The sequence below is a fragment of the Telopea speciosissima genome, chromosome 11 (assembly GCF_018873765.1).
Source record: "Telopea speciosissima isolate NSW1024214 ecotype Mountain lineage chromosome 11, Tspe_v1, whole genome shotgun sequence".
Classification (NCBI taxonomy): Eukaryota; Viridiplantae; Streptophyta; class Magnoliopsida; order Proteales; family Proteaceae; genus Telopea; species Telopea speciosissima.
The window spans coordinates 2,100,625-2,116,469 of NC_057926.1; the positions used below are offsets into that span (position 1 = coordinate 2,100,625).

Consider the following 15,845-nt stretch of genomic DNA (forward strand, 5'->3'; position numbering starts at 1 on the left):
GATGAACCGTGGTGAATATTATAAATTCACGATGTAAAAATAGATGGCCCTAAAACCCTATAACCAGAACAGAAACACTAGTAAGGTTATCAAGCGGGCACCTCGTTGCCTTTTATTCCCTCCTCCTCACCTGTTTACTGCATTCTCTCCTTCTCTCGTCTACGACGGCTTTTCCTTCATTTTTCTGCTCTCTTTCTCTCTTTACAGCAACCACTTTCCTTTCAATTTCCTCGGCACTTGATAGGAACCCTTTCCTCTCAAATGGCTTAATGTCTGAGGTTATCGAAGAAACAACCATAGTAGTATTAGAGCTATCAATGGAGGCCTCTCCTTCAATGGAAGCATCAGCAGCTACGTCAATTAGCAAAAAGTAAGCATTAGATCCTAAAATTGTTCTTTCACTATAAATTTTTGTTTTCGTTCCTCTCTCATTTGATGTTGGATCTTTCTTTCACTGCATCTTAAACCCTTACATTGATCTCATGCAGTGCTCTCAAGAGAGAAGCAAAGATGAAACAGAAGAGGAAAAGCGTCTCAAAGAAAATGAGACAAAGAAAAAGGTGCTCACTTTATTAAGAGTATTATTACATTTGGATTTTTTGGGTACATTAATTAATTTAGTTAGATGAACACGCCCTTCTTATGTTATTGCTTGGTCTGTTTGTGAAATCGTTGGGTAGCATCAACCATATTTTGGTTAAAGCTGATATTATAGTGATGTCATTTTAAACATTTGTTTAATGGCTTATCCACCTGGTGAAGCTTGACATTACAGATTACTAGTGCTGATTTGGATTTGTTGGTACATCGGTGACTTTGATTGGATGAACAAAGCCTTATTGTATTATTACTTGCCTGTTTGGTGGCTTTATCATATAGTATTGTTGAAGTTCATAACTATCACATTGCATTCCTTTGTAGGCGGCTGCCAATGCAAGCTCACAGGTTCAGAAGCCTCAAGTGGTAGATGATGAAGACATGGACCCGACTGTATGATTTTGTTTGTCTTAATTTGGTTACTCTTTTTATTTATTAGTAAGATTTTGGAAGCAGTGTAGTGATGGAGCTCCTGTGAATGAAGTATGTGCTAGTGCTACTACTGTTGTTGATGATGGTGGTGGTGATGGTGATGGTGGTGATAGTGATGGTGATGGTGATGGTGATGGTGGTGACGGTGATGACCCTGCTAGAGATGGTGGCATGCAAAGTGGTGGTTATTATAATGATCGGCATGAGGGGATGCGCGAGCAGTACCAGTATAATGTAGGAACGCAGGTAGACCCTGTGCATTACACAGGTGAGTCTCAGTTTACGCATACCACACAGGATCGAGACCATGGTGGCCACGCTACGTATAAGAAAAAGAAGGGTCATAAACAATCACAGGCTCAGGATGATGACATGAGTATGAATACCATGCTTGCAAATTTCAAAAGCATGAGTATAGATACTACTAGTAAGCAACAGTTGTGACATTCATCTCAGCCTCATCATGACTATGATTATGGCCGGGGGAGCACCAATTCTGAATATAGTAGCTATGGCCAATTTAGGCAGTCAACACATGAGTTTGACAATCAAAGCATTGGGTCTGGTTTTGGGCTCATATTCCCAGTCCCAAACCAGTCATACCCATACATGCCTAAATATGACAGTAGCAATGGATCTCAGGCCTCAAACCAACCACCTTCGCCTCTTCTATACCCTAGGATAGGGGAGTTTGAATATGTTGATGACAACACTTATATGAGTGCTGTGACAAACTATGTGCAAAACTACAACAACACTTTGACATTAGAATTCTATGTGGATATGGTTGGGATTGAACACATTAACATATCACATTTTATGTAACATTTGTTTAAAGAATGACTTATTGTACACTTCAACATTTCTAATGCTTATTTAAGTTATTTTATATTAATTGAATGTTTTGATTACTTTCTATTATTAAACTATGTTTAGAGTAGGATATTTTAGTACGTCGTCGTCTACCAGCCTATGGTCCAAAGTGAAACTCATATTTAGACTTTGTTTTTACAAAATCTGATAGTGCCATTGTGTTTAAATGGTTTAAAATAGTCTAAATACTAAGTTTCAGACCCAAACTAGGTCTAAAACCCATCGAATTGAGGCTTTGAGTCAAAAAAAAAATGCACCCACTCGGCGAGATCTCAACTCGACTCTGTTTTTCTGGGGACCGAGTTGGTATCGAAATTCGAGTTCTCGAACCTTGGCCTTGATCGGATTTGACAAGGTCGAATCACTAGGTTTTTTTTAAAAACGAGTAGAGTTAGAAAACCTGGTTTTCCAACTATTTTGAACTCAATTACTTTTTCTACAATTCCTAAAAAACAGGGAGAGATGAAAAAAGAAAAATAGAAAAAAAAAATCAAAAATAGGGAAACGGAATTAAGTCTCCGTGATATGAAACGTGGCACTGAGAGAAGCTTATGGGAGAGGAATCTTCTTCGATGTCATTGGAGAGGATCCAGACTCCGCCCTTCACATCTAATCCAAGGGTATAGAAGACTGGTGAACATGAAAATGTTCACTAACTATGGTGAATGCTATCAATTCACGATGTAGAAATAGATGAATCATGGTGAATACTATCAATTCACGATGTAGAAATAGATGGCTCTAAAACTCTATAACTAAAACAAAAACACCCGTAAGGTTATCAAGCGGGCACCTTGTTGCCTTTTATTTCCTCCTCCTCACCCGTTTACTGCATTCTCTCACTCTCTCGTCTATGACAGCTTTCCTTTCATTTCCCTGCTCTCTTTCTCTTTTTACAACGACCGCTTTTTTTTCATTTTCCTCGGCACCTAGCAGAAACCCTTTCCTCTCAATTGGCTTAATGTCTGGGGTTAACGAAGAAACGACCAAAGCAGTCTCAGAGCTATCAGTGGAGGCCTCTCCTTCAATGGAAGCATCGGCAGCTATGTCAATTAGCAAAAAGTAAGCATTAGATTCCAAAATTGTTCTTTCACTGTAAATTTTCATTTTCATTTTCTTTCGTTCTTCTCTCATTTGATGTTGGATCTTTCTTTCGCTGCATCTTAAACCCTTACATTGATCTCATGCAGTGCTCTCAAGAGAGCAGCAAAGATGAAATAATAGGAAGAGGAAAAGCGTCTCAAAGAAGAGGAGAAAAAGAAAAAGGTGCTCACTTTATTTAGAGTATTATTGCATTTGGATTTTTTTGGTACGTTAATTAATTTAGTTAGATGAGCATGCCCTTCTTATGTTATTGCTTTGTCTGTTTGTGAAATCGTTGAGTAGCATTAACCTTATTTTGGTTAAAGCTGATATTATAGTGATGTCATTTTAAATATTTATTTAATGGCTTATCCACCTGATGAACCTTGACATTACCGATTACTAATGCTGATTTGGATTTTGTTGTACATCGGCGACTTTGATTGCATGAACAAAACTTTATTGTATTATTGCTTGCCGGTTTGGTGGCTTTATTATATGGTATTATTGAAGTTCATAACTGTCACATTGCATTCCTTTGTAGGTGGCTACCAATGCAAGCTCACAGGTTCAGAAGGCTCAAGTGGCAGATGATGAAACCATGAACCCGACTATATGTTTTTGTTTGTCTTGCTTTTGTTACTCTTTTTATTTATTAGTAAGATTTTGGAAGCAGTGTAGTGATGGAGCTACTATGAATGAAGTATGTGCAAGTGCTGCTGCTGTTGCTGATGATGATGGTGGTGATGGTGATGGTGGTGATAGTGATGGTGATGGTGATGGTGGTGACGGTGATGACCCTGCTGGTGGTGGTGGCATGTGATGTAGTGGTTATTATGATGATCGGCATAAGGGGATGCGTGAGCAGTACCAGTATAATGTGGGAACGCAGGCGGACCCTGTGCATTACACAGGTGAGTCTCAGTTTACTCGTACCACACAGGATCGAGACCATGGTGGCCACACTACGTACAAGAGAAAGAAGGGTCGCAGACAATCACAGGCTCAGGATGATGAGATGAGTATGAACACCATCCTTGTAAATTTCAGAAGCATGAGTATAGATACTACTAGTAAGCAACAGTTGTATCATTCATCTTAGGCTCATCATGACTATGATTATGGCCAAGAGAGCACCGGTTCCGAATATAGTAGCTATGGTTAATTTAAGCAGTCAACACATGAGCTTGACAATTAGAGCACTGGGTCTGGTTTTAGGCCCATATTCCCAATCCCAAACCAGCCATAGCCATACATGCCTCAATATTATAGTAGCAGTGGATCTCACGCCCCAAACCAACCGCCTCCGCCTCTTCTATATCCTAGGATAAGGGAGTTGGAATATGTTGATGACAACACTTATATGAGCGTTGTGGCAAACTATGTGCAAAACTACAATAACACTATGACATGAGAATTCTATGTGGATATGGTTGGGATTGAATACATTAACATATCACATTTTAAGTAGCATTTGTTTAAAGAATGTTGTATTGTACACTTTAACATTTCTAATGTTTATTTAAGTTGTTTACATTAATTGAATGTTTTGATTGCTTTCTATTATTAAACTATGTTTAGAGTAGAATATTTTAGTACGTCATCGCCTACTAACCTATGGTCCAAAGTGAAGCTCATATTTAGTATTTGTTTTTACAAAATCTGATAGTGCTATTGTGGTTAAATGGTTTAAAATAGGCTAAATACTAAATTTCAGACCCAAACTAGGTCTAAAACCTACCGAATTGAGGCTTTGAGTCTGAAAAAAAAATGCACTAACTTGGCGAGATCTCAATGGGATCTCGACTCGACTCGGCTTTTCTAGAGACTGAGTTGGTATCGAGATCCGAGTTCTCGAACCTTGACCGTGATCGGATTTGACAAGGCCGAATCAATAAGTTTTTCTAAAAAACGAGGCGAGTTAGAAAACCTGGTTTTCCAACTATTTTGAACTCAATCACGTTTTATAGATTCCTAAAAAACTAGGAGAGATGAAAAATGAAAATAAAAAATAAAAAACAGGGAAACGAAATTAAGTTTCTGTGATATGAAACGTGGCATTAAGAAAAGCTTATTGGAGAGGAATCCTCTTCAATGTCGTTGAATGCTATCAATTCATAATGCAGAAATAGATGAACCGTGGTGAATACTATCAATTCACGATGCAAGAATAGATGGCTCTAAAACCCTATAACCAGAACATAAACACTCGTAAGGTTATCAAACGGGCACCTCATTGCCTTTTATTCCGTCCTCCTCACCCGTTTACTGCATTCTCTCGCTCTCTCGTCTACGACGGCTTTCCTTTCATTTCCCTGTTCTCTTTCTCTCTTTACGGTGACCGCTTTCCTTTCATTTCCCTCTGCACTTGACGGGAACCCTTTCCTCTCAATTGGCTTACTATCTGGGGTTATCAAAGAAACAACTAAATCAGTCTCAGAGCTATCAGTGGAGGCCTCTCCTTAAATGGAAGCATCGGCAGCTACGTCAATTAGCAAAAAATAAGCATTAGATTTCAAAATTGTTCTTTCACTGTTAATTTTCGTTTTCTTTTACTTTCTTTCCGCTCTGATTTGATGTTGGATCTTTCTTTCGCTGCATCTTACACCCTTAGATTGATCTTATGCAGTGCTTTCAAGAGAGAATCAAAGATGAAACAGAAGGAAGAGGAAAAACGTCTCAAAAAAGAGAAGAAAAAGAAAAAGGTGCTCACTTTATTCAGAGTATTATTATATTTGGATTTTTTGGGTACATTAATTAATTTAGTTAGATGAACATACCCTTCTTGTGTTATTGCTTGGTCTGTTTGTGAAATTGTTGGGTAGCATGAACCATATTTTGGTTAAAGCTGATATTATAGTGATGTCATTTTAAACATTTGTTTAATGGCTTATCCACCTGGTGAACCTTAACATTACAGATTACCAGTGCTGATTTGGATTTGTTGGTACATCGGTGACTTAGATTGGATTAACAAAGCCTTATTGTATTATTGCTTGCCGGTTTGGTTGCTTTATCATATGGTATTGTTGAAGTTCTTAATTGTCACATTGCATTCATTTGTAGGCGACTGCCAATGCAAGCTCAAAAGTTCAGAAGCCTCAAGTGGCAGATGATGAAGACATGGACCCGACTGTATGTTTTTGTTTGTCTGGCTTTTGTTACTCTTTTTATTTAATGGTAAGATTTTGGAAGCAGTGTAATGATGGGGCTCCTGTGAATGAAGTATGTGCAAGTGCTGCTACTGCTGATGATGGTGGTGATGGTGATGGTGGTGATAGTGATGGTGATGGTGATGACCCTACTGGTGGTGGTGGCATGCGAAATGGTGATTATTAAGATGATTGGCATGAGGAGATGTGCAAGCAGTATCAGTATAATGTGGGAACGCAGGTGGATCCTGTGTATTACACAGGTGATTATCGGTTTACGCATACCACATAGGATCGAGACCATGGTGGCCACGCTACGTACAAGAGAAAGAAGAGTCCCTAACAATCACAGGCTCAGGATGATGACATGAGTATAAACACCATGCTTGCAAGTTTCAAAAGCATAAGTATAAATACTATTAGTGAGCAACAGTTGTGGCATTCATCTCAGCCTCATCATGACTATGATTATGGCCAGGAGAGCACCGGTTCTGAATGTAGTGGCTATGGTCAGTTTAGGCAATCAACACATGAGTTTGACAATCAAAGCACTGGGTCTGGTTTTGGACCCATATTCCCAGTCCCAAACCAGCCATACCCATACATGCCTCAATATGATAGTAGCAGTAGATCTCACGCCTCAAACCAACCGCCTCCACTTCTTCTATACCCTAGGTTAGGGGAATTGGAATATATTGATGGCACCAATTATATGAGTGTTGTAGCAAACTATGTGCATAACTACAACAACTCTATGACATGAGAATTCTTTGTGGATATGGTTGGGTTTGAATACATAACATATCACATTTTATGTTACATTTATTTAAAGATTGATGTATTGAACACTTTCACATTTCTAATGCTTATGTAAGTTGTTTTACATTAATTGAATGTTTTGATCGCTTTCTACTACTAAACTATGTTTAGAGTTGGGTAATTTAGTACGTCGTCGCCTACCAACCTATGGTCCAAAGTGAAACTCTTATTTAGACTTTGTTTTTACAAAATTTGATGGTGCCAATGTGTTTAAATGGTTTAAAATAGGCTAAATACTAAGTTTCAAATCCAAACTAGGTCTACAACCCACTGAGTTGAGGCTTTGAGTCGGAAAAAAAAAATACACCAACTCGGCGAGATCTCATTGAGATCTCGACTCGACTCAATTTTTCTTGGGACCGAGTTGGTACCGAGATCTGAGTTCTCAAACCTTGGAGAGGAATCCTTTTCAATGTCTTTGGAGAGGATCCGTACTCCACCCTTCACATCTAATCCAACGGTATAACTAACTGTGGTGAATGCTATCAATTCACGATGCAGAAATAGATGAACCGTGGTGAATACTATCAATTCATGATGCAGAAATAGATGGCTCATAAGCTGGCACCTTGTTGCCTTTTATTCCCTCCTCACCCGTTTACTGCATTCTCTCGCTCTCTCGTCTACGGCGGCTTTCCTTTCATTTCCCTGTTCTCTTTCTCTCTTTATGGGGATCACTTTCCTTTTATTTCCCTCGACACTTGGCAGAAACCCTTTCCTCTCAATTGGCTTAATGTCTGGGGTTATCGAAGAAATAACCAAAGCAGTCTCATAGCTATCAGTGGAGGCCTCTTTTTCAATGGAAGCATCGGTAGCTACGTCAATTAGCAAAAAGTAAGCATTAGATTCCAAAATTGTTCTTTCACTGTAAATTTTCGTTTTCTTTTTCTTTCTTTTCTCTCTCATTTGATGTTGGATCTTTCTTTCACTTCATCTTAAACCCTTACATTGATCTCATGCAATGCTCTCAAGACAGAAGCAAAGACGAAACAAAAGGAAGAGGAAAAGTGTCTCAAAGAAAAGGAGAAAAAGAAAAAGGTGCTCACTTTATTCAGAGTATTATTACATTTGGACTTTTTGGGCACATTAATTAATTTAGTTAGATGAACAAGCCCTTCTTGTGTTATTGCTTAGTCTATTTGTGAAATTATTGGGTAGCATTAACCATATTTTGGTTAAAGCTGATATTATAGTGATGTTATTTTAAACATTTGTTTAATGGCTTATCCACCTGGTGAACCTTGACATTACAGATTACTAGTGCTGATTTGGATTTGTTGGTACATCGATGACTTTGATTGGATGAACAAAGCCTTATTGTATTATTGCTTGCCTGTTTGGTGGCTCTATCATATGGTATTATTAAAGTTCATAATTGTCATATTGCATTCCTTTGTAGGCGACTACCAATGCAAGCTCACAGGTTCAGAAGCCTCAAGTGGCAGATGATGAAGACATGGACCCGACTGTATGTTTTTGTTTGTCTTGCTTTTGTTACTCTTTTTATTTATTAGCAAGATTTTGGAAGCAGTGTAGTGATGGAGCTCCTGTGAATGAAGTATGTGCAAGTGCTACTGTTGATGATGGTGGTGACGGTGATGACCCTGCTGGTGGTGGTGGCATGCCAAGTGGTGGTTAATATGATGATCGGCATGAGGGGATACTCGAGCAGTACCAGTTTAATGTGGGAACGCAGACGGACCCTGTGTATTACATAGGTGAGTCTCAGTTTACGCATGCCACATAGGATTGAGACCATGGTGGCCATGCTACGTACAAGAGAAAAAAGGGTCGCAAACAATCACAGGCTCAGGATGATGACATGAGTATGAACACCATGTTTGCAAGTTTCATAAGCATGAGTATAGATACTACTGGTGAGCAACAGTTGTGGCATTCATCTCAGCCTCATTATGACAATGATTATGTTGATAACAATCCTTATCTGAGTGTTGTGGCAAACTATGTGCAAAACTACAACAACACTATGACATGAGAATTCTATGTGGATATGATTGGGATTTAATACATTAACATATCACATTTTATGTAACATTTGTTTAAAAATTGATGTATTGTATACTTTATCATTTCTAATGTTTATTTAAATTGTTTTATATTCATTGAATGTTTTGATTGTTTTCTATTACTAAACTATGTTTAGAGTAGTGTATTTTAGTACGTCGTCGCCTACCAACTTATGGTCCGAAGTGAAACTCATATTTAGACTTTGTTTTTACAAAATCTGATAGTGTCATTATGTTTAAATGGTTTAAAATAGGTTAAATAATAAGTTTCAAACCCAAACTAGGTCTAAAACCCACCGAGTTGAGGCTTTGAGTAAAAAATAAATAAAAAAATGCACCAACTCGGCGAGATCTCAACCAGATCTCGACTCGACTCGGTTTTTCTAGGGACCGAGTTGGTACTGAGATCTGAGTTCTTGAACCTTGGCTTTGACCAGATTTGACAAGGCCGAATCACTAGGTTTTTCTAAAAAACGAGTTGAGTTAGAAACCTGGTTTTCCAACTATTTTGAACTCAATTACGTTTTATAGATTCCTAAAAAACTAGGAGCAATAAAAAAAGGAAAAAATAGAAAAAAATAAAAAATAAAAGACAGGAAAACGGAATTAAGTCTCCGTGATATGAAATGTGGCACTAAGAGAAGCTTATTGGAGAGGAATCCTTTTCAATGTCATTGGAGAGGATCCGAACTCCACCCTTCACATCTAATCTAAGGGTATAGAAGACTGCTGAACATGAAAATGTTCACTAACTGTGGTGAATGCTATCAATTCACGATGCAGAAATAGATGGCTCTAAAACCCTCGAGCCCGCTTGATAATCTTACTAGAAACAGTTTCTGGTGTTTTTCCATTCTAAGAAATAGAAAAACACCCAAAAATTGCTTGATGACGAAGTGTTTTTTGTGACTGTTTTTGGAAACAAAAAATAAAAATTTATGCTCCCTAGAAGATTTTTGATAAAACATGTCCAACATGTTCTGTTGTTCCTCAGCACAAAATACGAACTTGTTCTCGATAAAATTGAAATCCATACCTAACCTCTTACCCATAGGGGTGTCAAAAAAACCCGGCCATCCTGACCTGACCCTAACCCGCCATGAGCCCGAATAGGGCTGGGCCGGGCCTAAGGATAAGAAAGGGTTAGGTTGGGTTTGACGTTTGCTTGGCCCTGGCAGGGCCGAGCCGGGCCTAGGTTATGCCCTTGGGCTAAGCCCGACTCGGCCCAACCCTGTATCTCTATTTAATGAAAATGGTTTCTACCCAAAAAAAAATTTGGGTTGAAAACCCCACCGCCTGAGTTCTCTCTCTCTCCCTTTGATTTTGAGTTGCTTTTGAATGCTGAATGGTTGATTGTAGGTATTTGTTTGTCCAGATGCAAAATATGAGTTTCAATGTTGAAGAAATTGTCAAACTTTGCCTTTGTTCCTTGAACAATCGTGAAACAGAGAAACATACACACACACAGAGAGAGAGAGAGAAAGAGAGAGAGAGAGAGAGAGAGCGAGCTTGGATGAGTCCTTTAGCTACAGAGATATTAGTGCAGACCCCTTGTTTTGATTCTTGTTAATTGCTATGCTCAAGGCGACTGGCTCTCACCGCCGGATTGAGTGCCAGAGTTCATGCTTTGGTTGTCTTCACCGTTCAGCAACCGCCCTTTCTTTGTTTTGTGATTTCGCCATGGGAGCTGCTTCCCAGTTCCACCTGCAACCCTAGGGCAAAAGCTCCAATGCGATGATGCCCCAGAATAGAGGGTTGAGATTTCCCCTGATCTCCCCCTGAATCGAATGTCTGAGGTTCATTTAAGACTTTGGAAATCAATTTTTTGGGTTGGACTGTTCTGGTAATGAGCTTGAGATTTTTGGGACGCGATTAGTGGTGTCATATCATGGTCGAGCCGGGTTCTTGTAAACCCTGCCAGGGTCGGGCTGGGTTGAGGGTTTGTTAGGCCTTGGCAGGGCCGGGCTGGGCTTGAGTTTAGCTTGAGATCCCTAGGGTTGGGTTAAGGTTTAGGGCAAGCCCGGCCCACCCGGCCCATTGACACCCCTACTTACCCCGCTCTCACATCGTCCTCTTCACAGGGTCTAAGAAGAAAAACGGCAGCAAGCTTGGTAGCAGGTACCCTCTATCTCTCCTCTCTCTCTCTCGCTCTCTCGTTCTCTCGTTCTCTCGTTCTCTCGTTCTCTCGCTGTCTCTGTCTTTCTCTCTCGCGCTCTCGCTCTCTAGCCCTTTGGTTTCCCACGATTTTCATTAGCCTAGTGGTTCAACTCTCGTGGCAGGTATACTTCTTTTTTTTCTTCTTTAAATTTGTTTAATCCATGTCTCTGTACCTATGTATCAATGGATCTTGTGTGTGAGTTTTGTTTGTTTAGCCCTTGGTTATTCATTGAAGCTGAAACTCGAATTGAGAGATGGGTTAAATGTGATGAAACCTTTAATGGTGGAGCTGAGTGGTAGCTCACCAAGTAGCTCTGTATTTGCTGTTACAGAGAAAACCAGCAGCAGTATAACACTATTTCAATACCTATGGCAGCAACAAAGAAAGGGGAAAATAGGCTATCGGTTAGAATATAGTGCCTCCATGTTAGCAATTTTTGTTTGTTTGTTTTATGGCTGTAAAGCCAACTTCCATGGATGCTCCGTTTAATGGCTGTAGAGCCAACTTCCTGTGAATAATTGGTCTCTCTCTTCTTCTGTGATTACTCCCTTTCTGATTTTTATTTTCTGGGCACATCTGAGATCATCCGAGCTTCATTAAACTTGTTGTTTTCATCTACTGAAGCTCACCTTGAAGCCCCCAGTTGCTGCTGTTATAGTTGCTGATATCCTGGGTTATCGAGGTCTGGGTTATAATATCAAAATCTGCTTAGGCTATAGTCTGGCTTGAATTGTGAAGGCTTCCTGCCTTAGGTGAGGTAGTTTCTGTTATCCTGGGTTATCGAGGTCTGGGTTATAATACCAAAATCTGCTTAGGCTATAGTCTGGCTTGAATTGTGAAGGCATCCTGCCTTAGGTGAGGTCTATCACTTTCTTAAAGTTAATTGGGAAGTTGCCAAATTTTCTGGGTTGTGTTGTTGCAAGTGGCGTTTGAGCATTGATATTTGAGGGCTGTGTGCTCCAAATTGGAGGTTGTAGCAGTGTCGTGCTCTTAAAGAGGAATTGTCTTTCCTCAAATTGCACTATAGGTCAAGGTTCCATGTTGGAGGTTGTAGCAGTATCTTCCCTTAAGAATATATATACCCTTCCCAACAACTTTCATTTACAAATTCAGGGTTAGAATATAGAGGGAGGATAAGAAGGAAAAAAAAAGAAGAGAAGATCATGAGGGAGGGGGAGGGGAGAATCCACTCAATTTTCTAAAACAAAAAATCCAGATTTTACATGTAGAAACAAAAGGGACTTAATTTTGAAGATTAAAATCAAGGTAGGTAGAGAGAAGAATTGAAGATTTGAATGCTTAGAATAAGGGTTTGTGAAAATGTTTGTGTGACTACACAAGATCCAATGAGTAAGATTTCCTCTTCATTCAACTTCTTTTAAGTTCTAACCTCCCTTTCTCCCTCAAAGTCCTTTGGGTGAGATATATAGATTCTCTGTTTGTTTGTTTATTAAAATGCATTAATAATTACTTATGTTTTGTTTGTTTCAATCAACAAGATGCTGGGAGCCCAAATTTTCCTTATCTTCAATTTTAAGAATGGAAGAAAAAGAAAAGGAGGAGAAAATTCATAGAGGAAGATACTTGCAACAAAAATTTTCCATATCTTCAATTTTTTAGAATGGAAGAAAAAGAAAAGAAGGAGAGAATTCATGGAAGAATGGTTAATGCTATGAAGTCTTAAAAAAATAAAAGAAGTGGGGGGGGGTGTGTGTGCTTAGGTGTAGGGCAACAAGGGGGGGTGTGTACTCAGGTATTGGGCAGCAAGGGGGGTGTGTGTGCTCAGGTATTGGGCAGCAAGGGGGGGTGTGTGCTCAGGTGTAGGGCAGCAAGGGGGGTGTGTGTGCTCAGGTATTGGGCAGCAAGGGGGGGGTGTGCTCAGTTGTAGGGCAGCAAGGGGGTGTGTGCCCAGGTATTGGGCAACAAGGGGGTGTGTGTGTGTGCTCAGGTGTAGGGCAGCAAGGGGGTGTGTGTGTGTGCTCAGATATTGGGCAGCAAAAGGGGGTGTGTGCTCACTCCTATGCATAGTGATCGATGTTGTAGAATCCGAAGTAAACCTACTCCTTTTTTCTACAGATGCAGTAAGTAACCTTTACTTGAAAGAGATTCTGAATTTGACATTTCATAGCTTTGTGTTGGCATATCTTCTGGTTAGTTTTTATATTTCTTTTTTATCAGTTTTGTGCATTGAAACTTGAGAAGGTTAGAGAGATTTGTTATGGATGAGCATCTCCTAAATGATGATGAAAACTGAATCTGTTAATGATTTCCCAAGATAAAGAGTTATAGCCCCTAGTTTTCTGCATCAGCTTCAGAGAAGTTTTTAGCTTCGGTTATATAGTCCATCAAAAAGTGCTGCAATTATTATACAGGTAGGAAGCATGCTCATGCCAACTTATTTAGTTATTTGGATGTATAGTAGTACTTAGGCATTATGACCGGTCTTTTTTTTTTCTTGTTTAAGAAAATAACAATATTTCAACTAAATACATCTAAACCATGTATGCTTGTCTCATTTGATTTAATGTTTGGGTAAAAGTCTCATTTGATGTAGACTTTTGGGTGAAATTTGTTTGATGTTATTTATCACAGAACGGCTGATTCGTCTTAGCTTCATCTTCTTATGTTTTGTATGATATACCATCAGAAGTTTATTTCTCTTGATTTAGTTGTGATGAACTAATTTTTTTGCCAAGTATTCTTGGCATGAGCTGGTGAATCCATAATGACTGGAATATGATGGAAGCTACTTCTGTAATTGGCATTTTCATTTTCCTTATCATGTCATCTTCTTATGTTCTGTAGTCTTTTTTTATTTTTTTGGCCAAGTTCTCGATGGTACAACAATGTATGAGCCACATGAGGAATCCAGCTTTTTTCTTTCTTGCTGTGATCCTATTATATTTTATTCAAGTTACTTAGTTTAAGATATGTTGACACATTTTGTGAGTTTTAGACTAAAAGGAACAATTTTAGGTCGAAGTGGAACATATAGTATGACTTTAGTAAAGAGGATGCTGTGAATACTGGAGGTTTTTTTGTTCGAAATTCATTTTTATAACTTTTCAATACTCAACATTGTATTCAAATATTGCAAATATTCATTCTTCCAATTGCTTTCCAAAAACCTGCTGTTGTGGCTCTATTAGAAGTTCATATGCAACACTTTTTTTGAGATAAAGCAAACCAACCATCTATAACTGTAGGCTGATCTGTTATTTAGATTCAGCCCGTCAAAACAAATATTATTAAAATTGGTCACATTACATGATCCCCAGAAACAGATTTTATCAAGCACCAATGGTGTTCCAATTGTCTTCTGGAAACGTTTCCAGAACAGGTTTACCAAGCGGGTAAAAAACGGTTTCTCAGCATAGAAAATGAAAAAACTGTTTTGCTGTTTCTCAGCACATAACCAGAACAGAAACACCCATAACGTTATCAAGCGGGCACCTCGTTGCCTTTTATTCCCTCCTCCTCACCCGTCTATTGCATTCTCTCGCTCTCTGGTCTGCGACGGCTTTCCTTTCATTTCCCTGCTCTCTTTCTCTCTTTACGGCGACCAATTCCTTTCATTTCCCTCGGCACTTGGTAGGAACCCTTTCCTCTCAATTGGCTTAATGTCTGGGGTTATCGAAGAAACAACCAAAGCAGTCTCAGAGCTATTAGTGGAGGCCTCTCCTTCAATGGAAGCATCGGCAGCTACGTCAATTAGCAAAAAGTAAGCATTAGATTCCAAAATTGTTCTTTCACTGTAAATTTTCGTTTTCTTTTTCTTTCGTTTCTCTCTCATTTGATGTTTGATCTTTCTTTCGCTGCATCTTAAACCCTTACATTGATCTCATGTAGTGCTCTCAAGAGAGAAGCAAAGATGAAACAAAAGGAAGAGGAAAAGCGTCTAAAAGAAGAGGAGAAAAAGAAAAAGGTGCTCATTTTATTCAGAGTTTTATTACATTTGGATTTTTTGGGTACATTAATTAATTTAGTTAGATGAACAAGCCCTTCTTGTGTTATTGCTTGGTCTGTTTGTGAAATTGTTGGGTAGCATTAACCATATTTTGGTTAAAGCTGATATTATAGTGATGTCATTTTAAACATTTGGTTAATGGCTTATCCACCTATTGAACCTTGACATTACAGATTACTAGTGTTCATTTGGATTTGTTGGTACATCGGTGACTTTGATTGGATGAACAAAGTCTTATTGTATTATTGCTTGCCTGTTTGGTGGCTTTATCATATGGTATTGTTGAAGTTCATAACTGTTACATTGCATTCCTTTGTAGGCGGCTGCTAATGCAAGCTCACAGGTTCAGAAGCCTCAAGTGGCAAATGATGAAGACATGGACCCAACTGTATGTTTTTGTTTGTCTTGCTTTTGTTACATTTTTTATTTATTAGTAAGATTTTGGAAGCAGTGTAGTGATGGAGCTCTTGTGAATGAAGTATGTGCAATTGCTTTCTTCCAGCAATACTTTGAAAATAGGTTGAGGGTGCTTGCCGCCCAAAAGGCAGCCGAGAAAAACCCATATCCCCACAAGTTCTTTGTCAGTATGTCTATCCCAGAGTATATTGAGAAATATGAAGGCTTAAACAGTGGAGACCACCTTGAGGATGTCCAAGTCTCTTTGGCTGGTATACAATGCTGCAAGCTGTTTACATCTTTTGAGTATTTTCCCTGTTATCTATAGTGTTAATTGTATC

The 15,845-nt window shown here is 39.0% G+C and overlaps 1 protein-coding gene across 3 annotated transcripts in view; it reads left to right on the forward strand.

Annotated features, from left to right (window-relative positions):
• The first annotated feature begins 302 nt into the window (after positions 1 to 302).
• The window catches only part of LOC122646104 (lysine--tRNA ligase, cytoplasmic), a 44,892-nt gene continuing 29,349 nt past the window's right edge, over positions 303 to 15,845 (forward strand). The window contains exons 1-6 of one of the 3 annotated variants that reach the window (XM_043839584.1): positions 11,141 to 11,146; positions 11,486 to 11,487; positions 14,737 to 14,862; positions 14,991 to 15,066; positions 15,428 to 15,496; positions 15,611 to 15,776. In XM_043839584.1, coding sequence (XP_043695519.1) covers positions 14,762 to 14,862; positions 14,991 to 15,066; positions 15,428 to 15,496; positions 15,611 to 15,776 — 412 coding nt within the window. In that variant the 5' untranslated portion in view covers positions 11,141 to 11,146; positions 11,486 to 11,487; positions 14,737 to 14,761. Of the gene's footprint in view, positions 371 to 3,104; positions 3,169 to 8,355; positions 8,425 to 11,140; positions 11,147 to 11,485; positions 11,488 to 14,736; positions 14,863 to 14,990; positions 15,067 to 15,427; positions 15,497 to 15,610; positions 15,777 to 15,845 lie in introns of those variants that run through there. The other 2 variants (XM_043839585.1, XM_043839586.1) reach the window with 2 other exon arrangements.